General features: G+C 41.1%; 1 protein-coding gene across 1 annotated transcript in view; it reads right to left on the reverse strand.

Moving 5' to 3' along the window:
* cadps2 (Ca++-dependent secretion activator 2) overlaps positions 1-25,978 on the reverse strand; it is a 271,611-nt gene that overhangs the window by 113,224 nt on the left and 132,409 nt on the right. Inside the window, exons 9-11 of the mRNA XM_083973873.1 lie at positions 14,167-14,233; positions 10,639-10,747; positions 9,755-9,955 (exon numbers count right to left, since the gene is read on the reverse strand). Of these exons, the coding sequence (XP_083829999.1) occupies positions 9,755-9,955; positions 10,639-10,747; positions 14,167-14,233 (377 nt within the window). The remainder of the gene's footprint in view (positions 1-9,754; positions 9,956-10,638; positions 10,748-14,166; positions 14,234-25,978) is intronic.

Raw genomic sequence — 25,978 nt, forward strand, 5'->3', positions numbered from 1 at the left:
TGTGTGTGTGTGTCGAGGTGGGGGTGGTGAGGGCAGTTTTCCGCGCTTCATCTCTCCATATCCATCTGGCCCGAGCTCCATCGGTATCGTCACGGCAACAGTCACATCCATGTGACATCCTGCTCTGAGAGGTGGTGGCAGCGCGCTGATGGCAGGTTATTGATGCAGAGACGGAGAGCAGGAGGAGGAGGAGGAGGAGGAGGAGGAGGAGGAGGAGGTTCAGTTTCAGGTGCACCGGGCTGAGCGATGCGACCTGATCGGCCTGTCAGAGCGCGGCGGCCGCGGCCATGTCAGCGCCGGCCGAGACGAAGATGAGGACGGACAAGTCCATCGAGCTCCGGCTGCTGCAACTCAGGGAAAAGTTTTGCGAGGAGCTGAGAGGAGGAGCGGCCGCCTGAACGCCTGAACGCCTGAACGCCTGAACGCCTGAACGCACCCTCAGCTGCTGCCGCGCTGCGTTCGAGGGCCACGCCGAAAACCCCGGGAGGTTAAGACGAAAGGACAGTTTTTTGGACTTGTCTCCTCGCTGTCAAACTGACCACCTGCTTCTTCAAAAACACAACTGACAGGTGTAAACATCCACCAATAACAAAAAAAAAAAACGTCCACAGCCGGGGTAGATAGAAGTGGATCTGGGGTCAAAGGTCGCAGCTAAAAGTCCCCACAGCGTTGGTTGGACGGTTTTCCACTTGTGTGGACTTTGTTAGTGGGTCGTTTGGACGCCGCCGGTCCGTGTGACGGGTGTTTACTTGAACCGGCGGCTGCAGCCAACAGACAGGAAGTGAAATCTGCTGAGTTTCTTTAGTGAACTCACACTTGTCTCTTTGTGCTTTTCTTCACAGTTTCACTGCAGAGAACAGAAGAAAAAAATCAGCCGCCATGTTTGATTGGAGCTGTGAGGCGTTTGAGGGTTTCTGGACAATATTTGTCACTGTTTGTGGTTCATGTTTAATAAAGTTAGATTTGAACAACTTAAATACACTGCCCGGGGCACTACCCATAGATATATGCATTTATTATATACAATTTATATATGACTCTGTATGCAGTAATGTGTGTACATACATATGTACTGTATGCGTGTATGTATGACTACTTGGTGGATACTGAGTAACATATCTGTTTTATTTTCCTGATTTTTCATTTATTTACTATCATTATTATTACTATTAATATTTATTGCATTATTGTTATTTACAGTATATATTTATTTATTTTGTTTCATTTATTTATGTTTTGCCTTCCCTCTTGCCTGGGGTATTGAGTTCTACTGTGAGTGTATGATGTGAAAATCAATAAAAATATTTGAATAATAATAATAAAGTTAGATTTGTCCATAATTGTATCAGCTGCTCAAACCAATTGTTGCTGGTGGGATTAATAAAGTGATTGATGTGTGATTTATTTTGTGGTTCATCATGATTTAACTGGTTCTAATCGATTGACGGCCCGACTCTGAACATGACTAAACTAGAACAGCAACATGGACGCATGTTTTTATTATAAGTGCAAGTGAATAAGTTGCAGCAGAAAATCATTACACAGTCCTGAGGTTCTGTCCTTCAGATGAGAGAATCGCAAAGCACAACGCACACCCTCCAAAAAAATTAAAACTAGCTACAGAGAAGACTGAATCAAAAATTGAAAAATAGAGTCGACCCTAGATTCAGCTCCCACTCACATTAAAACATCCAGAAAAAGGAGATGCTGGTCTGGTTTAATGGAGGACGAAGGAATCTGGAGACGGGACGGGGTTCTGTAGAGGATTTTTTCAATAAAGTTGTTGTGTTTATTTTTTTTTTGTCACCTTAAATGTGACATCAGCCTCAGTTTGACCTCAGAAACTTTCTCCAGGAACCAGGAAGCTCCAGAGGAACCAGAGATCTTAGTTTAAGCAGCTCCAACCTAGTTTATACTCTCTGGTCTGGAGGTTAGTTCTTCCCAAAGGTTCAGGAACTTTGGGGGTGTGGTCTGCAGTGCTGGACACTTCTGATTGGTCGATTCATCGTCGTGGTTCAAGCTCCAGAAGAAAGACGTGAAAGACAGATGGACCGTCAAGCTTTAATGCAGAAGAAGATCTCAGACGCCTCGAATGAAGCAACTTAAGTCGTCATTTCTGTTGTGAAGTCTTTTTCTTCCTCCTCTTCCTCTTCTTCCGCCACCTACTGGACTGGAGGGGAAGCGCATTTAGCTCCTCTGCTTTTTCCATACGCCATCGATCTGATTTGCATAATCCTTCTGGGAGCCACAGGAAACTTTTTCATACCTAAGACTTCTTTAAAATGTGTCTTACCTGTCTTTGTTCCTCCAAATATATTATTAAGTTTGGGTTTTTGTTTTTTTTCCATCGTGGTTTGAGAGACGGACTAATGTTGCGTTTCAGGGGTCATTCAAGTTTTTTTGCGAATGAAGTTCCTCAATGCAAACCGGAATTCCACAAAAACTATTCTGCAAATTTACATCAACAAAACATTAAAAGACATGTTTTTTTTTTCGCTTAAAACAACAGGATTCAGAGTGATGTCATCGTTTTGTTGAGTCTTCGAGCATCATTTAGAAATCCATATCGTTTTTCGACAACGAGCTGCAGGATGCTTAACTGAATGATATTTAAGAATTTATGGTTTATTTTCATTAAAATACAGTCTAATATACATAACATGTGCAGGTTTAAGTTGTGTTTTAATGTTTTTAGTGTATTTATAGTAGCAGGGTTCCTACAGCTTAAGCCAAGTTAAATTTAAGACTTTTTTTAAAGCCACTTGAAATGAAATTTAAGACCAACTTCATAATAAACACAAATGCAGAAAAAAGAAAAAAAACCACCACATCAATTACATAGGGTTAGGGACAATTTTACCCACTTTCCTATGTGATCCAAGGTAAAGTGACTGCTACATGAACATTGGATTGTGTCTCTTTCCAGCTGTCCTTTCAAAATAAATGCATAAAAAGTCTGAAAAAAAAAACAACAACCACTGACTCGTGGAGCTGGTGGCGGCCGCCACTAACTTCTCTATGTCGAAAGGTTACCAATTATTTTGAGATTTGAGACTAATTACGACCATAAAATCCCACTTATCATGTGTTAACATTTTTAAGACGTTTGAAAAATTGATTTAAGACATTTTAATGCCAATTAAGGCCTTGTTTTTAGATTAATGAATTCAATGCCCTTTAAGACTTTTTAAGGATCCGTAAGAACCCTGAGTAGGTTTTTATTTATTTTATTGTCTTTGTCCCACGGCTGCTGAGTCCAGATGGATGCGAACAGTAAAGAATGTGCAAGATCTGTTGAGGTGAACTAGAGGACGAGTTGATGTGTTGTAGAGAGTTTACAGAGCGACGTCCATTCAGCAGAGAAACAACAACTACAACAACAATAACCATTGGCTGCCGACACCACATCCACATGTAAACAGTTCCATTATTTCCTCCTCGCCGCTCAATACAGATCTGCTGCTGCCGCTCCGTCTTTGTGCTGCGAGACGCATCCGAAGGCACAAAGCTGCTGCTGCTGCTGCTGCCGAGGAGGAGGAGGAGGAGGAGGAGGAGGAGGAGGAGGAGGAAGAGGAGGAAGAGGAAGACGGTCCACAAAGAGACGGACGCCGCGTGTCTCCGCTTTCACATCATTGTCTCACCTGTTTGTCTCCGAGGCGCCGGCGTTTAAATGGAGAAAGAAAGAAAAGATCGTTTGTGTCTGAAAAAAACACAAACAATTTCCACGTAGTCGAGAAGACGGAGAGATGGAGACGGAGAAGGAGGAAGAGGAATCTGTTAGTGTTAAAGGACCTGTCCGCATACGTGTGTGTGTGTGTGTGCGTAACAGCGCGTCAGTGTGTACACATGCAATCATTAATGTTATTTAACCTCCGCCTCGCTCCTTTCTTTCTTTCTACACGCGCAGAGAAGATGCAGCCTCAGCAACACGATCGTTATTAAAGCGAGAACTAGTTTCTGTCAAAGCCATTACCACACACACACACACACACACACACACACACACACACACACACACACACACACGCGTGCGAGCGGCACTTAGCACCCAGTTAAGAGCTATTTCAGGGACACCTTCTATTTCCACCTGCAAACAGCGTGTCAGCACCTCTCGCCATTAACTCTTCAGTCTCTTCCATTAAACGCTAACGAGTGGCGGCAACAACGGGGGCCAACGCCGCCGCCGCCGCCGGCGCCAAATCACACAAATGCTGCTGTAATCAGCTCCCAGTGTGAGGCTCTTCATGTCACAATGCAGCACACACACACACACACACACACACACACACACAGCCGACCTCCTCACACACACAGACGATAAATGAAATGATTTGTAGATGAAGAGGAGGAGGAGGAGGGTGAAGCATGTGTGGAAGCAAAGACGTGACGTTATAGAAGTTTAATGGAAAGAAAGAACAAATGGAAGAAGATGTATGTGAAAAGGAAAAATAAAATTTAGTTTTTAGGAATTTTTAGGCTGTTGATGGTTTTTAACGCTGATTCAACAGTTTGTATGTGTCAAGAAATCGTTCTGTTAGATTTTACACTGTAAAAACTCAAAATCTTACCTAAATTCTACTCAAAATAAGACTCGTCACATAAAAATTTGCTTGTTTTTAGACACTTTTTACTATTTTCACTTGAAATAAGTAGAAAAATCTGATTTTATTACAAGCATGAAGAAACCTTCTACTTATTGTGAAAGTGAAAATTATTTAAAAACATGTTGGTGATGAGTCTTATTTTAAGTGGAAATGAGACATTTTGACAAGAAATAAGACAAATATTCTTGGAAAGATTTTGAGTTTTTGCAGTGAAAATGTCAGTGTTGACGCGACATGATACAATTTTAAATAACATACACTGCAAAAACTCAAAATCTTACCAAAAATATATTTTAAAAAATCTACTTATTTCAAGTGAAAATGATCTAAAAACAAGATCATGTTTAGGTTTATTTTAAGTGGAAACTGATTAGTTTTGACTAGAAATGAGACATTTAAAAATAAGACAAATATTCTTGGAAAGATTTTGAGTTTTTGCAGTGTAAATATTCATTTATGTTCAAAATTTCAAAATTAAACAATTAAATTCCAAATCTGAAAACAACTGTTACACTGATTTCTGCCACAACATAAATATCAACAAATTAAATTATGAATATTCAATTGTGGATTGTGTCAGTTACACAAGACACAAGAATCAGTGTAAAACTTGCAAAATTCTGGGAATTTTCAAAGTTGGAAACTTTGCATGGGAATCAATGGGAATATATGGGAATAAACAGGAATAAATCCGAAATTTACAAAATTGATGGTTGGCCCTGAACAGGGAATATAAATATAGTTGGGGAAAATATATTGTAGCACAATCTTGGCTAAAACAATGCAAGTACACTTGAATATCTATGCTATTCATGTTTTTTAATTGTATTATTTTGCATGGAAGTCTCCTTATGACAAAACTAAATATTTACATGTATGTTTGGATATGATACAGTATGTTTAAATTACCCCTAATTTCCAGTTAACTCCCATAAATTCCCATAATTCCTGTTGTAAATGAGAAAACTATTAGAAAACAAACAGAGAAGACAGGAAGAAGAATGGAAGTGAACAAGAGACAAAAAGAAAAGAGAAAGAATGAGAGGAAGAGGTGAAGGAGGAGAAGAAGAGAAGAGACGGTGTGTTGTTGTGTCTTTGTTTTCTCTTGATCACATCCGTTTTATTCTTCAGTGTTTTCTGTCTCAGCGGTGAAACCTGCACGATGCCGACCTGCTTCCATCTGCCTCCCGCTGTGTGTGAGTGTGTGTGTGTGTGTGTGTGTGTGTGTGTGTGTGTGTGTGTGTGTGTGTGCACCAACCAATCAGTGTAAAAGTGCAAACAAATCAAAGCTCCTGATACGTTGAGGCTGAGATCCTGCTGCTGTTTGTCTGTGGCTCATTTAAACCCTCAACAACAAACAGAAACAACATGAAGGAAGGAACCACAGAGGAGAGATGAGACTTCCTCGTTAGGCCACTCCCACAAAGACGTCACCACCAATCAGATTTCATTTAAACAACTAAAGGTCCAGTGTGTAATAATAATAATTGTCAAGGTTTATTCATGCAAAACCGCTGATGCACGTTGCCTTCAGGGACAGTTTTTCATCAACAGTCTCTGTATTTCCCTCTATAACAACTCTGTGTGGTAACGTTGTGTTATTATCTCATAGCGTGGTGAATGTGCAGCTCACAACTTGTCCACCAGAGCGTTGTGGAGTTGTTGGATTGTGTATTTGATGAGTTTGATGAGGGAAACCAAGAAATCCCATAATGAGCCTCCTCCGTAGCGTACAGATGTTACTGGTTCAAAATTGCGGGGTTTTTCCTGCACTACAGGATCGCGTGAACGCGTGTCTTTTCACCACAACTGTTTTCCTCTAGGTGGCAGCACCGTACTAAATACTGCTCAGACGTTTTGGGGCCAATGCTGACACGTCACACAATGTAGCCGCGATTAGGAGTGGCGCTGTTCATGATACAGAATATAAGAGGATGAAAGGAGAACTAGCTGCAGACAGTAAATAATATAGTAGCCTCGTTTTTCAATGACAAAATGTAACGACGGCAGCTACAGTAGACTATAGCCCACGTCTCACTCTCTTTTTTCGGTCATCTGTCTCGTCATCTCCAAAATGTGTTTTTAAAATGAGCCAACTACAGTACTGTGCAGTAGTGCCGCAGATTTCTCACTCCGCACCTTGTTTGAGAGTGCAGCTGGATGATTTCTTGTGAATGAACGGGTCTGTGTCACTTTGGGGCTGGGCGATAAAACATAGGTACGGTGTACATTTTAGGACATCCTCAGGATCAGACTTCAGTGTCAGACCTCAGATGAAAAGGTATATGGTCTGAGGAAAACCTCTGTCATACTCGCACCAAACTTCATCAGGTCTTCATCAGCCTTCAGAGTTAGACTGAACGGCCTCACACGTTACGCCGTCATCTATAAGCTCTCAGAATCATCATGAAAAAATATGTCACAGTGTGTATCAGGACAACAGCTGATTCGCCAGCAACGACGCTGAAGTTCGCTTCCAACACACACACACACACACACACACACACACACACACACACACACACACACACACACACACACACACACACACACACACACACACACACACACACACACACACACACACAGGAATGAGTTTTGAAGCGGGCCGACATATAGGCTAGTGAGTGTAGATTCATTGATAAAACTGTAAGGCACACACAATGCCATAGCCTACAGTACACTATTTTCAACATATGTAATGTTGTGTGTCGTTTTTTTAATGATTATTATTATAACTCTCAGTTAATGTTGGCTACTAACTAATTTCCACTAATTTATCCATAAATGGACGAAGTGTTTCACCGGCGAGGATTACGCGCGACTATTACGCACAGCTTAATAGAAATTTGCAGCAGTGACAGAACATGCAACTTAAAAGAGGCCGCATCAAATGCAAAATAAATCAGAATCCAGCACTCGATGAGAAACTGAGCTGGCGCGAGTGTGAGGAAGAGTGGGTCTGTGTGTGTGTATGCAGAGTGCGAACTACGGGGAGGCCGGGGGGCGGGGGGGGTCTAAAATATTGGCAAAATGCTGTTGGCTATATTGTTCCCTGCTGCTGAACATCGGATTTTTACATGCAAGTCCTTTGTTTTCCTATTATATTGGTGTCAGGCAAACACGGCGCACCGTCTCTCACTCTCTTTCTCTCTCTGTCGCTCTCTCTCACGTGCACACACACACACACACACGCACGCACACACACACACACACACACACACACACACACACACACACACACACACACACACACACACACACACACACACACACACACACACACACACACACACACACACACACACACACACACACACACACACACAGGAATGAGTTTTGAAGCGGGCCCCCATTCCTATTTTCACGAGTGCTGGACTCTGAATTATTTTGCATTTGGTGCGGCTTCTTTTATAAGTTGTTCTGTCACTTCTGCAAATGTATATGAGAAAGACCCCCTCCCCCACCCCGGCCCCTACTCCTCCCACTACGAATCACCTCCGCTGTGCGTAATAGTCGCGCGCGCGTAATGACAGCTCCTCGCCGGTGAAATACATCGTCCATCGTCCGTTTATGGATAAAAACAGAGGAGGGGCGGTTGAAACAGCATGTTTTAAACAGAAACTACTGACATTAGGCTACTCCCGTTATGAAGCTTATCTGTGAAACGTGCGCTGCTCAGAGACTGGGCAGAACGGTCCCACTTGCTTTCTCCCCGGCTACGTTGGTGGAGATCTCCCACACAGTAAAAGATTTAGGCAACACATTCTTCCAGCTGGCTGTTTTTCTTCCAGTTACAGAAAGTAGCCTATGTGCAAAGTACCTTATGAGACACATTAACATCTCTATTCATATAACGCCCATCGAAACAGCTGATTTACATGTCGGCCGTTAACACATGGCGATTGGCCATTCACGCGGCTTTGTTCTTGGTTTCGGCCAATCAGCTTATAAGCACATGGCTAATTATCAGCTTTCAACCAATCGCACTGTTTTAATGTGTGTGTGAAAGTTATTTTCTTTAGTTCATTTTCGTTTCTTTTGGATTTTTTTTACAACAATGTATCAATATAATATTGTTTTCGTTTCATTTCGTTATAAAAATCAATCCCTTTTCTTTAAAACAATGAGATTGAGCAGCTAAAAACCAGACCAGTTCAACTGTAGCGATTTTCATAACACTATCGCTCCGGATCAGAGGTACTAAGATGCTGATTATTAACTCAATAAACTCAACCATGGCTTGTCTTATTGTTAATCTGAACGCACGTGTATAAAGGGCAGAGTCAAGGCAGCAGATAAATCACAAAACATCAACGCGTCCGTGAGCGCAGCGCACCTCATTTTCTCCTGTGAAGAAGAAGAGAAAAAAGAATCCCATGGTCCGACCTGACCCAGTTATTGAATGTTTAGGTTTATTTAGAAGAAGTCTGATTATGACTGCTGCTCTGGATCAGATTATTTGCTCATAATTCGGGTTATTTTCAAACAGTGGCCAAACAACAGATCAATTAATTATTATAGACTATATTTTCCATTTTTGCTAAGCGGTTTGTTCTGAATTAAATAAAAGCCTGTCCCATACAGCCGCGTGTGTTACGCCGTGGTTTGTTGATGCTATCATCTTTGCCTTGCGCAGATGATCCTTCATAATTTGTGATACATAATCATCAAGTCATAAAGCAAGACAGGCTTTATCATATTACAATAGTTTCTGTGATTTAGGCAGGGTATACAGTAGTTAGTTCTAGTTTAATAGCCTAGAGTTTAAGCTGTGGATTACTGCACAGATCACTGAGTCATCCGCCTGTCGTCCTCCGTTCTCACAGATGCCACCTGGTGGTTGTTTTGGCACATTGAGGCTTTTCATTAAAACCTCTTGTCTCGCCAAAGAAAAAAAATGCCAGAGTCTTGTGCCGTCTCGCGTGGACCACGCGTGAAGTCCGCAAATTTGAACCAGTAACATCTGTAGCTCTGAGCAGCTCACGGCTCTGCTCCGCCGTTCTAAAAATAGCTTGCACCGACAATTAAAGGTAACGAACCTACTGCTATGACTATAGGGGTTATGGCAATGGGCCAATTTGCCAAAATGTTGAACTATCCCTTTAATCTGCTCATAACATGTTGTTTAAATAAAGGTTTGAACCTACTGATGGGCGAGGCAGGTTTCTGCAGTCCTCCTCTGCAGTTGGTGGTCCTGTTCTGCAGCGGCGGGACCGGTTTGTAGGACTGGCCCGTGGCCCGGTACATGGCCTGGACCCACAGCACCCGGTCCTGCTCGTCCTCACAGGCCAGCATCACCAGGTCGCCCTCCTTCACCGCGTTGAAGAACACACGGCCGCCCTGCAGCCCTGAGGAGGAGGAGGAGGAGGAGGAGGATGAAGGTGCTACTTCCTGTTTACATTTAAAGGAACAGTTCACCAGAAAAAAAAATGAAATTTGGTCATTGTTGACTCCCCCTCATGCTGATGAATACTCCGGAGTAGTTTTTTATTCCTCAAAGTGCATCTGGAGACCCGGGAGGCCGGTTCCTAGTCCAACCAAAACTTTATATGAGAGTAATAATAGGGCCCGACACAAAAACATCCATAAAACTACACAACAACCATTTAATATTCCTCCACACTGCTCGTCCACTGCAATCCAAGTGTCCTGAAGGGAGATAGTCCAGAGTTTACTGGAAACTACCTCATTTAGGACATTTTTATAGCCTAAGCAGTCCTGGATTTAATTTGTCTGACGTCGTTTGGGGTAAACTCTGGACTATCTCCCTTCAGTGTGGAGGAATATTAAATGGTTGTTGTGTAGTTTTATGGACGTTTTTGTGTCTGGTCCTATTACTCTCATATAAAGTTTTGGTTGGACTAGGAACCGGCCTCCCGGGTCTCCAGATGACCTTTGAGGAATAAAAAACTACTCCGGAGTATTCATCAGCATGAGGGGGAGTCACTAATGACTGAGTTTAATTTTCTGGTGAACTATTCCTTTAAACTCAGGCTGGTATGTAGGTGTGTGTGTGTGTGTGTGTGTGTACCTGGCTGAGGGTCACAGTAGTCCACCGTGTATCCCTCCAGCTGCATCAGCTCCTGAGGCTCGGCCTTCTTCTCTCTGTAGCTGCACATGGCGAAGTTGTACTGACTCACCTGCAGAGACACATAATAATAATAATAATAATACATTTTATTTGGAGGCGCCTTTCTAGACACTCAAGGTCACCTTACAAAGCAGAGAAAAGAAAATAACAACAACAACAAGAACAAGTCAATACTAAATCACTAAAAACTCTGCGATCTTCAAAAATGAAAGATGCAGGGGTGGGAGGGGGGCAAAGAGAGTTCAGAGGGAGTAGGCCTGTTTAAAAAGGTGGGTTTTCAGATGGGATTTGAATGTGGAGAATGAGTCAGTGTTCCTGATGCTGGGGGGGAGGGAGTTCCAGAGACGGGGGGCAGAGCGGCTGAAGGCTCTGGCCCCCGTGGTGGTCAGACGAGCAGGAGGCACAGTGAGGCTGATGGATGAGGCAGATCTGAGTGTCCGGGAAGGGGTGTTGATGTGGAGGAGGACATCATCAGCTGCTGAAGCTGCACAGCAACATCAACAGTACAAAGCTCTAGTCTAGTTATTACACCGCCGCCTGGCTCCGTTCGCAGGTTGCACACGCAGCTCAATAGAGCGTAAAGGCATTAAAGGGATAGTAGCATTTTTTAAAGTGTGGTTGTATGATCTACAAATAGCCCCTAAGTACTTTAATTGCAGTAGAAGACTCTCTGCACTCCTCCCGTTAGCAACGCCAGCCCATAATAGTCCTGCCCAGAGATTTACAATTTACAGGTCCAAATAAAAACTGTGTTTTTCCTGCACTTTAAAGGGCTGGAAAAAATTATATTATAGTGAACAATGGAACTGTGTATTATATTTTCAGGTAAAACCTCTTTTAGGCCGTGAAAATAGGCCGTTTCTTTGGGTCTGTTCACAACATTGTATGTTGTAAATCTCTGGGCAGGGCTATTATGGGCTGGCGTTGCTAACGGGAGGAGTGCAGAGAGTCTTCTACTGCAATTAAAGTACTTAGGGGCGATTTGTAGATCATACAACCCCACCCAAAAAAATGCTACTATCCCTTTAATATTTTTCTCCATTGCAATATTCGCCGCAAAGACAGGGGGCGGTAGAGAAATATTACTATAGGAAGTAGTAGAAGCAACCAAAAACAGAAGAGTAGAAGCCTGCGCGGCTTGCAACAAGTTTTAAAATCCTGGAGGTGCGCGACCATGCTAAGCACCATTTGTGGGGCGTTTACGTCATTTGTGGCGCGTGAACGCAACTGCATCCATCATAAACTAGGCTTCAGTCGTCATTCAGTGATAACTAATGGAAATCAGGTTTTTTATTTGTTCTGGATGTAACATAGAGAGAGTGTTTAATAATAACAATAATACATTTTATTTGTAACGCACTTTATATTTAACAAAATAAAAAATCTCAAAGTGCTACAACAGCAACCGAAAAAGAAAAAAAAGTTAAAACAAGAGTTTAAAACAATTATCGAAGTAACAGGCAACAGATTAAAAAGATTTTTTTTTTTTTAAAAAGGTAAGTTTGAACACGTACGCTGCTCTAGGTAAATGTTACTTATTTTTATAAATGAATCAAAAACATATATTTCAAATTTAAAAGCAACGTCGCATGACATGAGGTGTTTTCCTGTGATGCGGTCGGAGGTGTGAGTTTGTGTTGATATACTCAGTTTAACACAAACATCTACCTTTTTACTGTATGGAGCTTTAAAGGGATAGTTCAACATTTTGGCAAATTGGCCCATTGCCATAATCCCTATAGTCATAGCAGTAGGTTAGTTACCTTTATTTGTCGGTGTAAGCTGTTTTTAGAACGGAGGAGCGGAGCGGCAGGCTGTTCAGAGCTACGCTATGGAGGCTAATGGAATTTCTTGGTTTCCCTCATCAAACTCATCAAATACAAAATCCCAAAACTCCAAAACGCTGTCGTCGACAAGTTGTGACCTGCACATTCAACACGCTATGAGATAATAATGGAACGTTACGAAACAGAGCCGTTTTCGAGGTAAATACAGGGTAAATACAGAGACTGTTTGATGAAAAACTGTCCCTGAACGCAACGCGCATCAGCGGTTTTGCATGAATTTACCTCTAAAACAACGCTGTTTCGTAACGTTCCATTATTATCTCATAGCGTGGTGATTGTGCAGCTCACAACTTGTCCACGAAAGCGTTTTGGAGTTTTGGGATTGTGTATTTGATGAGTTTGATGAGGGAAACCAAGAAATTCCATTAGCCTCCATGGTGTAGCTCTGAACAGCCTGCTGCTCCGCTCCTCCGTTCTAAAAATAGCTTACACCGACAAATAAAGGTAACGAACCTACTGCTATGACTATAGGGATTATGGCAATGGGCCAATTTGCCAAAATGTTGAACTATCCCTTTAACGTACTCAGTTTAATACAGAGACGTTCATGTGACGCAAACGGACGAAACGAGACGTTGTTTTCAGTTAAATGTTCCTGAACCTAAACTGTTGTTCACTCAAACTTATCTGTTAAAATAACGTCCGCAAAACCAAGACAGTCGTGTTTACAGAGCAACATTTTTCTTTTTCGCAATCATGGTGAGTTGTGGCCACGTTACGTACAAGCACGGTTTTCTTTTGCGTGAGTTTTGCGACCAATTAAAAACCAACTCAAACAGCAAACATGGAGGTGGAGGTATTTTTTTCTCCAGCTCTTTTTTTTTGTTTAAAGATTGTGAGTTCTGTTTCCAAACACTTTCTATATGAAGTTAGCTAACCCCCCTAACCCTCTATTATGTGTAAATGTTATTGTCCAACCTGTTCATATGTAACACAATGAATCTCAGTTGCGGCGACTATATTTCTGATCAAAGTTCACACTTTTACGCAACATTTCCCTTCTCTCTGTCCAGTACGAACCGTCCACATCCCTCTATCATCGTCTTAACTAATTAATTCAACATTGAGAACAACACATGAACACTAAACACATCTTGACCTTGTGATATTTTGCAGACAGTTAAAAGAAAATACTAATTATAAGTTTGTGTAAATGTTTTAAACTTGATAAGAACTGAACAGACGTATTTGTCTCTTAGTTTGACTCTGACCGATGACCGCGTCCTGAAGGTATGGAACAAAAAAAGGAAAACTTCATTATCTTTGCTTCAATAGGACATGAGATGTAAAGGCAGCGGCTGGGAGGTCGTTTTCTTTTACATTTAATTCCTTTTCTTTTCTTTTTTTTTAAAGTTTTTCTTCCTGCCAACAAAAATCAATCAGCCAAAGAGAAACTTGTTTTTCTGTGAAGACTGAGTTTCGGATCTATTGCATCTAAAAACATCACAAAAACTCATATTTAATAACTTTTTTCATATTTTTGCACCGATGCCGAGTCGAGTTTGTTAAAGTCAGTGTCACTTTTTAACCTGCGGCCGACAAACATAAAAAACACAGTCTCTCCAAAATCGATGAGGGATCAATAAGCCGCCTGGTCTCAGGTTCACCGTCTGTCTCTCACCTGAACCAGGACGAAGTATCGTCTCTTCCAGCGTTTCCACACTCGCTGTCCCGAAGCGTAGAGGTACCTGCAACACAACAACACGTCACGGTGAGAAACATCCTTCTGATGCAGATACAATCACTACATCTATTTATTTAACTCTAAATCAATGTCAATCCATCCTCTGTAACTGCAGAGTACAGTATGCATTGTAAACTCTCATGGTTAGAGGTAGAAAAAAGAGACGCCAAACCAGTTCAGTTTTTACATAATCAAATTATCAGATGTAGTAAATTCATCGTCATTCCACTAGATCAGCAGATGATGGTCAAATTACATTCTACATTCTCCCTTCCTTCTTTCCACAATCCTTTTTCCCTTCCTTCTTTCCTTCCTTCCTTCCCTTCATCCTTACTTCTCTTCCGTCCTCTTTTGATCCAATTGACCTGATCTGTTTCCTCCTGTCAGTGCCCGATCCGTACCCGGAACACGATCCGTTCCAGCGCTTCTGCGCATGCGCCGTTTTACGGCATTAGCTTCAAAGCTATGCTAACTGATAGCCTAGCAGTAGAGCAGCTAAAAGTCCGCCGTAGCGTTGTTAAAACGTCACTTTATTAATTTTAAATAATTTTTCATGCGAGAAAGTCACAGTTTAGAGTCCTGATCTGTGGTCAGTTTATCCAACTGACGTCTGTTTGGAAGTTTGCTCCGAGGTTTTGGGAGAAGTGCAGAGCTACAGGGAGTAGCCACCGGGAGCTAACGTTAGCTCGCTGCTCGGCTCATCTCAGAGGCAGCAGCGGCTGGCTGAGGTGTTCGACCGGTCACCCAGACGTCGTCATGCCGGTGGAGAAAGCGAGCAGATTAATTTATGGTCTCATTGATTAGTTTGTGTAAATGAAAAGTGAAGCTTCAGGAGGAGCTGGTCAGAGGAGCAGTGCTGACTTGCTGCTGTCTGTATGTGCAGAAATCACCACATTTACATCAATAAATAAATGTTTTACAATTAACTGATCGGTCACATTACATTTAATTTAATCAGAAATAGAACAGAGGGGAATTCGTTGCGACGTGCTTGTGTTTTTCCTCATAGAACGTCTCTGTTTTCATGCATATCCGCGGTGTCGCCGTAAACTAAAGGAAGGGGGAAGTGCGCATGTGCGTGCGCATGTGCGTGCGCATGCGCAGAAGCGTCCTGGAACGGATCGTGTTCCGGGTACGGATCGGGCACTGACACCTCCCTCTATCTTTCTTTCCTTCCTTTTTCCCTTCCTTCCTTCTGTCCCTTTGTCCTTACTTCGTCCTTCCTTTTTGACCCAATTGAACAAATCTGTTCCCTCCCTCCATCTTTCTTTCTTTCCTTCATTCCCTTCTTCCTTCCTTAAACGAATCTGTTCCCTCCATCCATTTCCTTCCTTTTCCCCTTCCTTCCTTCTGTCCCTTCGTCCTTACTTCTTCCTTCCTTTTTGACCCAATTGACCCAATCTGTTCCCTCTCTCCTTCCTTTTTTCCCTCCCATCTTTCCCTTTGTCCTTCCTTCCTTGACCCAGGACAACAGGAGGGTTAAATGCAATCAAATGGAAGATTTCACAGCACCAATGTGTTGTTAGTATCACTGCAACACGACGTATTACGATGTCTATTTGACTGATGTGATATTGAAAATATGATCTGTTTTCTTTTTTTTTCTTTTCTATGTACTGTAAGGTTCTCCTGACCCCAGGAAGAACAGGGATCCTTTGAAATAAATAAATAAATGAATCAGCAGCAGACAGAGTTTAGAAATGCTGCGTTCAAGGTTCAACAACAACAACATCTGAGAAAAACAAGACGTAGTTTAAACTGATCGAGTGCTTCTTATGATCAATTTACATGTGTCTTTATTTGTTCTGTATTATATTTTATGTTTTTGACACAAATCATTGTGCTGCATATTCATCACATTTACTTCTAAATCGTTGGATGTTCACTTGCAGCACTGGATCATTAATGAGTTCATCACAGAGCTAAAGGAGCTTTTAATGTGAAGTTATTTTACTTCTTTTCCATCTTAAACATCTATTATTTTAACAGGTACAACTAAAACAACAGTCTCAGGATCAGATTCTGTTGATATGTGAATTCATCCACATCCACATCACAATAACACGTCAGCTCATGACACTGTCACTGAGCGTCATTAGGACGAGCCGTACTAATGAGGAGGCTATTAAAGAAAAGAAAGAAAGAAAGAAAGAAAGAAAGAAAGAAAGAAAGAAAGAAAGAAAGAAAGATAATAAAGGAGGGAGTAATGAGAGCGGAGCCGAGAGAGGCGGCCGGCCGGTCTGGAAGGAAGAGGTTAGAAGAAGAATGACCAGCGTGGCCTCTGGATCGATGGCTGCTCCCGGGCCTCCTGAAGCGTGGGATACAGGCAAGTGCAAGTGAGGAAAATCAATCGATGGCGAGACCTCTTTCTTCAGCCGAGCCGCTCGCCCTCAAAGAAAAGGAAAAGGCCTCCAGTCAAGGCTGCAACGCCGCCGCCGCCGCTGAGCCGCCGCCTGGACCAGAATCTGGGCCACGCAGCGCTGCAGCCGCCCAGGGTTAACATGTGGCAGCGCTCAACACCACACTTGTGAAAATGATTTGTCCTCCTCCTCCTCCTCCTGCTCCTCCTCCTCCTCCTGCTGCTCCTCACAGGCATTCAGCCGCACAGCAACACGGCCCCGGATGGACGGACGGACACGACCGCTGGAAACGACAGAGAGTTCACTGCACTGCAGGCATTTAACAGCCGAGAAACACCGGCTCACACTGGTCATTTAGCTGGATATTCACTCTCTAAAGGGGTTTCTCTTTTAGTGTCTGACTGTGTGTGTGTGTGTGTGTGTGTGGGGTGAGAGACTGGAGTTATAGACCGTAAAATGAAATTAAGCGGGGGACACTACTATACAGGTGAATAGGGTAAAACATTTTAAATAACAGATATCACCATGAAACTTCCCAAACTTATCACTTACATTAAGACAAATATTTTTTTTATTACAAGTTTTGTCAAATTTTATGTTTAAATATGTAAATGAGGCAATATCTAATGAAATATGCACTAATTTGCATATTATTTCCAGAACAGAAATCTGACTAATGGATAAAGCTACTTTCAAAATTCTTGATTTATTTTGTTGACGTATTAGAGTCAGAAGTTTTTACAAAGGGGATTTTGGATATCTCTTTTTATCACTCTGTAAATGAGAAAATACTGTCACCAGCCCTAAAAAGAAAAATCTAATGTCTCCATGTGTTTAGTAATAAAATGTTGTATAAATGAGGCTGTGAATGATATATCAACAATCTTTCAAAGGAGGTTAAATCGAAAGCAACTGGACTTAGTTATTTGTAAATAACTATAACAAATAACTAAGTCCAGTTGCTTTCGATTTAACCTCCTTTGAAATACTATGACCTGGACAAATGAGAATATGCACCGGCCTATATCAACAATCCCCTCTGTAAAAACCTTCAGGATCTAGAAAGGGATCAAACTGGAAGGTTTGGTGTCTGTAAGTGCTGCTGAAGTGGAGATTTCTAGCTCAGAGTCTGAGGAAAAACTCTTTCTGAGAAAACGGCCTTTAAAGGTTTGTACTGTAAAATTCCATAGATTGTTATTGTAAATCATACTTTTACGATTGGTTGCGGATACAGAGGAAATACGACAATGACATTTTGGAGCCTATATAATTGTTCAGGAGAGAAAGAGCTTCACAATGACACCTGACATGACACGGGTCAGACTAACTTCTGGTGAATTTAGCAGAAATCTACCAACAAAAGAGACAAAATTAAGTAAAATAAAAAACCTTAAAGCAGAAGTGAGTGATATATTTGTGTTAATATAAGTCTTAAATAGTTATATCTTCCGACAGCAATCACTTACATAGAGTGTTTGGACTGAAACACGGGTCTCTCAGTCACTCTGCTCTGCTCTGAGCCGAAGAGAAAACATTTATCGTATCCTACAGTTTTTATCCAATGAGGAGAGAGAACGGCATGCAGGGCTGTGTGTGCAGCCAAGGAACGCCGTGAATGTGGTGACGTAGGGACGAGGACTGTTATGGTGCGTTCAAGGAAACTCGTATTTTTCCAACCGTGAAGTGGTACCAGTTCGATCTGGTGTGAGTTCACGGGTCAGAAGTTACGAGTGGCCGTTATAGTGACTTTCACCGGTAAAACAGGTCGGAAAAACACGAGTGGGTTGCCTGGAACGCTACAAAGTCGTAAGTTGTGACTTGAAGCTGTAATTTACGATTTCAAAAGCCTGCCTGGAACGCAGCATTAGCGAAAACGACCGGATCACTCACTTCTGCTTTAATGTGGATTTTCTTCCATTTCGTTTGACTTTTCTGGAAAGGATACATGTTAAGGAAGAAAAACAGCCCAAAATCTCACAATTGATCAGTGCATGAAAAAACTGTGTTTTTGCCTTTTAGTGTCTCGCCTAAAACAGACAGATTGCTGCATCACAATCAGAAAAAAAAGTGACATTTGTCATCAATTAAAGTGAAAAAACTCTGATTTTGATGAATGTTCATCACAAAGTCCAGAGCAGCTGGTGTTTACAGCAGCTGTTCCCACACCCTGAACACAACACAGAGGAAATACAGAGATTTCATCCTCAGGAAACACGGGAATGAAGTAAATGTTGGTAGTTACTGTACAGGGGATTGTTGCACTTATGGAGACGTTGTGTTCATTTGTGTTCACATGCAAATTATTTCTACCATGTATTAATTTATGTTTAGTGCAGTTTATTTAGTTGTTTTGCATATTTAGTTTGTATATTGTTTGCCATGTTTTTATGGCACGTTACTTTATACATTTGTGTTAATTGCATCTTAAAAACACTGGTAAACACACGTCACTTCACTGCAAAAGAACAAAAATCTTCCACAGCAGTTCAGTTCTGACTAAGCTCTTCTCCTCAGGTAAAACATGTCGTCACTTTCTTCACTTTTAAGGATGAAATAAATAAAAGTTAAATATTTAAAGGGAAAAAAACATCATGTGTTTGCCAAATGTTTTCCTGTTTGTGCATTTTTTCCTTTGTGCTTTTGTGTTGGTTTTCTTTTTAAACGCACCAAACACATTTTGTGCTCTTTTTTTTCCGGCTTCTTCCTGGACCCGGTGTGTGTTTGTGTGTGTGTGTGTGTGTTTGTATGTGTGTGTGTGTGTGTGTGTTGTTGCCCCGTCAGGACAGGAAGTGGGAGCTAACACATGAAGAAGAGCCGTGGAGCCGCTCGCTGCCAGATTCATCCGCTGCTTCCAACTTCTCGTCGACCTTCAAACCCCCCGCGGCGAAAGGCGGCTGCAGTTGCTCTTCTGCAGCTTCTGATTGGCCGAGGAGCTCCGTGTGTGTGTGTTTTTATTGTTTGACATCGGGTCCATTATCTCCCATATTCTGTCCTTTAGACTTTTCTCTTCACAGCCCGGTGGTTTGGGAGTAAAACAGGAAGTCTAAGTGTTTTCCATGTGTGACTCTAACACCTCGGCCATCATCACGTCGCCCTGCGAGGTTTTACTGAGACTCAGCGGTGAGAGAAGGTGAACGAACCCGTTGGCTTCAGCTCCATCAGCGGCTCAGTGTCCAAAAACATGATGGCCACCTTCTTCACCCGGGCTACGATGATGAGCTAGGAACTTTGTTTTAACACGGAGAAACAAACTTCATCTACATCTTCCTCTGCAGATTAGAAACAACTTTTCAAATGTTCATAATGTATCTGTGGGTAAAACCATCTCGAAGACCGGTCACTGAAGCTGGTTGGAGCCATTTGGGGGTTTATGAGAAAAAACTTGTGGTAACACTTTATTTGACCCCTATCTCTATAACTCATTATAACCATAGTTATAATGAGTTACAATGCAGTTATAACACTGTATAACTATAGTTCTAAACACTCATAAATGATCATAATGCTTTATAACAATAATCATAACACACTATAAAGCATTTTATCATGACTTATAAGGTCAGGTATTATAATACGTTATAATTGTTAGTAACTCTATTATAATACTAAGACCTTATAAGCCATTACAGTATAAAATGCTCTATGATGTGTTATGCTTATTGTTATAAAGCTTTATGGTAATGTATGAGTGTTTATAATGATAGTTATACACGTTTATAAACCAATTATAACACATTATAACTATATTTATAAAGTATTATCGATGTGGGCATTGTCAGCCAGTTACTAACAGTTATAACATGTTATACGCTTTATAGTGTGTTATGATTATTGTAATAAAGCATTATGATAATTTATGAGTGTTTAGAACTATAGTTATACAGTGCTATAACTGCATTATAATTTATTATAAGTATGGTTATAATGAGTTATAGAGATAGGCGTCAAATAAAGTGTTACAAACTGGCAAATTTATGTGGAAAATCAGCATAAATCAGCATTTCCTCTCTGCTAAATCCAACTGAAAAGTAGAGTTTGAAAAGATCTTCTTCAAAACAAACCACGTCTGTCCAGTGACTTGTCTCCTTCCTTGGTGACTTTAAAACTCGTCACAGAAAAGATCTCAGAAAGTTTAGGATCCGGCTGAAAAAGAGTCTCAGGAGAGTTCAAACCTTCATCCGTCCACAAACCGTCTCAACATGGAGCTAGAAGACTCAGCTCTGTGGGAAACTGAGACCATCACAGTCACCAGATGATCAGATGAGTCTGATGCTCCACAACAACACAGCAAAGAGCAGCTGGACTCTACACAACGCTGCTGAGAAAAGGTTTTCTAACTAAATCCACCTTCTGGATCGGACCAGTCAGAGTCCAGACCTGGACCCGGTGGAGAAGCCGTGGACGGAGCCGAGGAGCCGAGGAGATGAACTAGAACTAGAGTTGGTTTGATCAGCAGCTACTGGACCAACCGGTTTCATGTTATTGGACCTAAAGGAGGTTTAACTGGTTATTAAAGAGGAACTATGTAGGATTTCCACCTTAAAGCAGATATCAGCTTCACGGCCGTTTCGGCTAATGCTGCGTTCAAGGCAGGCTTTTGAAACCGTAAGTTACAGCTTCAAGTCACAACTACGACTTGGTAGCGTTCCAGGTAACCCGTAGCTCGTGTTTTTACCATCCTGTTGTCTGTGAAAGTTCCCTCTAACGGCCACTCGTAACTTCCGACCCGTGAACTCGTACCAGATCGAACTGGTATGACTTCACAGGAAGGAAAGACACAAAGTACGAGTTTCTTTGAACGCACCATGAGTTAGCAGCCCCCGCCCTTGTCAGGCATCAATTGGTCCTCGTGCTATGTCACCACATTCACGCGCATCCCTTGGCTGCACACACAGCCCTTCATGCCGTTCTCTCTCCTCATTGGATAACACTTGTATCCCACAAGGAAAATTTTCTCCTCGGGTTACAGCAGAGCAGAGTGACGGAGAGACTCGTGTTTAGGCTGAAATACTTCATGTAAGTGATTGCTGACGGAAAATAGGACTATTTAGGACTTATATTAACAAAAACATTCCACTGATATCTGCTTTAACTCTGCAACATTTTTACATTTTTAACTGTAGAGTTCCCCTTTAAATGAAGAGGTTCACTTAGTTAGATCAGCTGTGGATCTGCTGTGAAGTCACTGATGTTTCAGGAAGTAGACAGTGACAGTAATCTCTCTCTCTCTCTGATACTCCCATCAGGTGAAAGCTGAGCTCAGACAGAGACAGACACTGACCCCATGTGGACTCTGGTGAGAAGTGCAGCTGCTTCTACCAGTGACCAGAGCTGCATGACTCCAGCTGAGGTGAGTTCATTACACTGATGGAGGAAGAGGAGGAGGAGGAGGAAGAAGTGTGTTTAACTCTCAGTCTTCCTGTCAACACACTGGTCAATAACAGGATGGAGACCAGTTTCATCTGAGTATCAAACAAATTTAAAGGAGAACTCTCTCCTCCTCTGTGTCTCTAACCCTCCTCTCCTCCATGTGCATCATCTGTTTCCAACAACGAAGCCGGTGAGAAATCAATCCATGGAGCGGTGGATAAGGTTATTCATCATCTACCATGTTACCATGTGTATATTTTCAGAGTTGTAGTTAGCCTAGCTTAGCACAAACACTAGAATCAAAGGGAAACTGCTAGCCTAGCTCAACTGAGAGCGAAACAAACTAAACAACATAAAGTAGGCTAATTAATGCTAATTTCATGCTGTGAAGTCCTGATGTTGGATGACAGAGTGAACAACACAGGTCACATGACTCTGGTCTTTACCAATCAGGTTTGAGCCACTGCAGCAGTCATGTGACCTCTATCAGAGTGAAACTTATATGCTTATATTTCAGATTTTCAGACTTTATTTTATAGCGATTATAAACTTATACTAATATGTTCATGTGTAGTAGATTCAGATTTTGCAGATAAATCTTGACAATTAGTGGCAGTTCTTCACAAGAATAAACAGAGGTCTTGTTCTTTGACTTCTTCTCTTGTGGTCAAGGTGCAGGCTGCCTGGCCTCGGATTTATAGTTAGTTATAGTTTATAGTTATAGTTTACTAGCTAGGGTTTTACTTGTTTTAAAAATGATCTCACCTAGTGTTTTACTTTTGTTTTAATCTGATCTAACCTGGAGATCTAGAGCTCTAAACGTACTTAATTAAGGCTGTGCACTTCTTGCATCTTTGCACATTTTGCACAAGCTGTAATTTGCACAACTTTTTCCTGTATGTGCTATTATTGCTCAGGAGCCGGTAAATTACTGAAAACTGTCAATTTTTCCTCCTCCACTGTCTTACGTTTTAATTTATTTAATGTTGCAGCAGGATGTATAGATATATACTGCCCAAGACAATTTGTCATAAACAACCAAACCAACATCACAATCCCATGGCTCCACCTCCACATCTGTTTCCACTGCACAACAACTCAAAGATGAAACCTGTGGCCTCCATCTTTGTTTTACCTCTGCACACAGAACAACACACAGTTACATCATCAGGTTTCATTTTAACAGATAGATAATGTGCACAACTATTTAAAAAAAAAAAAATCTAATCTGGGAGGAAATCTAAACTGAGCCGTGATGCGTTCACTGTCCTGGTCTCACGCAGCAGTGGGATTAGAGGTGAAAACGTCCGTCAGCCGACAGCAGCTGTAACCGGAGAGCTTCCTGACGATGATGATGATGATGATGAGGATTAAACCTGTTTCATTCACAGTCTGCAGTCACAGGTTACAGAGGAAACTGATGCACTGAGCAACAACTAAAGTTTCTGAATGCACAACAACGACATGATCAGATGAGATTATTTTAAACGTGGTGAAACAGAAACTAACAACCTGCAGGTGGAGCTGCAGCTGTAACTAACTGAACCTCCGACCTGCTGTCAACCAAGAGCCAGAAAACAGACGAGTGAAATCACTTAATTTCATTTTCTTCTTTGTTTATCAACACTAAGTGACTCAGACTGAACCGATGTTTCTTCACTGAGATGGTTTTTAATTGCTGTGTTGTTTTTTTCTTTGTTAGTTAGTGTCTGTTTTTCTGTTGATATTATATAATATTCTTTACCTTCGTACACTGGAGCGCTGTGACGAAAGAACTTCCTTCATTAATAAAGTATATTCTATTCTATTCTGTTCTATTCTATCTGCTTTTATCAGAATGGGTTAGAAACAGTTTCTGTGTTTTTATTTCTGACTAAACGTCGACACAATAGAGATAAAGTGTTTTAGTAAAAATCTATAATTTAGTTTTGGATTATCTACAGGTTTTAAGAGGCTGCTGTTTCAATGAAGAGGTTCTGTGGAGAGTCTCTTAGAAACATCTCATTAAACATCTCATTAAACATCTGACTCTGGAGGAAAAAAGTTCTCTCCAAAACACACACACACACACACACACACACACACTAAAATGTTTCCTTGTCAGAGTTTTGTGGGTTTGTAAATGAGACGCTGCCTCCACCTGCTGGTAGGAGATGAGAACTGCACCTGAACAGTCTCAACTGGTTTTAAATGTGTTACTTGATATTGAGAAAACATAGTGATGAATGAATTTAATTTAACAAAATTAATGAAGTTATACAATTAAATAACTAATAAATTCAACTTGTTAATGTGAAACAAATCAACATTAGTTTTAACCTTAGAGGAGGAACTGTTCAGAACAACAGAAAGCCAACTGAGATTGTTTTATTGTTGTACAGTAATTGATCATAATCTCTGTTTTCCTACATGGACGTTTATAGAAAAACAAACAAACTATAAAATCATCTGGATCAATGAATCAAGAAGGAGTCGGATTCAAGAGTCTGATTCTGGAGCGACTGATGATATTTAAATGATCTTTGAATTAACGGCCTAAAGATCAGATGAGGCGACGACTTCAGTCCAGAGAGGATGTGATGTTAGAACGTGTCACAATGACTCAAAGTGATACATATATTATTACATCATCAGCACCAGTTATTACATTTTCAATAGATGTTTTTAGGCCAATACTGTAATAATCAAATCAAAAAAAAGTTTTTACGTTATTGGTTCAAACCTTTCATTACATTCTTGGCTTTATTACATTTAAAATGGTCATAATTATTAGGTTATTGGCCGTTATTACAGTTTGGGTTGCTACACTCATTTTTACTATTATAAAAGTTAGAAAATCTTCACTTTTTTACATTATCAGCACCAGTTTTTACATTTTCAACAGGGTTTTTTTAGGCCAATACTGTAATAACCAGCCAATAATGTAATCATTTATTACACTATTGGCAAAAAAAAAAGTTTTTACATTATTGGTTCAAATCTTTCATTACATTCTTGGCTTTATTACATTTAAAATGTCCAAAATTATTACGTTATTGGTCGTTATTACGGTTTGGGTTGCTACACTCATTGTTACTATTATAAAAAGTTACAAATTATTATTATTTAATAACTTTTAATAATGTTGATTTGAAACCAACTGTCAATCCATCACAAATTAATTTCTAAACATCATCACTTCTGTCTAAATTAAGGGTGTAAGTTTAGGGATTGGACTTTTTAAATCAATAAAACCATCGTGTCTTTGTGTCAGGGTCTGTTTAAACTGTTTAGATCTGAAAGTGATCTTTTTAAAAACCAGTATTGATCGATAATGAGCTGCTGATCATGTGACCTCGTCCTCAGACTGTTTGTACTTCCTGTGTTTGACCAGTAGGTGGAGCTGTCGGCCTTTAAACAGATGCTGATGCTGAACCATCCACCTGATTGATCCTGTTTCTCCCTGGTACTAAATCTAGGAGGAAGGTTTTATGTTGTGACTGGAGAGCAACACTTCAACCACTTCACCAGCTTCACCTCTGACTCATCGACACCCTGAAGGTCAACGACGTCTCTAAAAACCAAAGAGCTGCTGAGTGAGAAACCTCCAACCACCAATCAGCATCCACCATCCATCCATCCAGAAGGAGGGAGGTGGAGATGATGAAGACAAGATGAAGACGATCCTAGAAAACCCTTCACTTCATGAAGAGCCAGAGGTTTAACCGCCTTCGACCCAAATGTCACTTCATGGGACAATATGGACAAAAACAATGAACTGAAGATGGATGGAATAATAGAACGGTAGAAAGAACGACAGATAGATAGATAGATAGATAGATAGATAGATAGATAGATAGATAGATAGATAGATAGATAGATAGATAGATAGATAGATAGATAGATAGATAGATAGATAGATAGATAGATAGATAGATAGATAGATAGTTACATCATACACTAACACTTCCCCCGTCCCGTTCATTTAACCAGTTTATTCCTCTCAGCCCCAGAAGTCTGCTTTAATCATCTGCAGTCTG

The sequence above is a fragment of the Trachurus trachurus genome, assembly GCF_905171665.1.
Source record: "Trachurus trachurus genome assembly, chromosome: 6".
NCBI classification, from domain to species: Eukaryota; Metazoa; Chordata; class Actinopteri; order Carangiformes; family Carangidae; genus Trachurus; species Trachurus trachurus.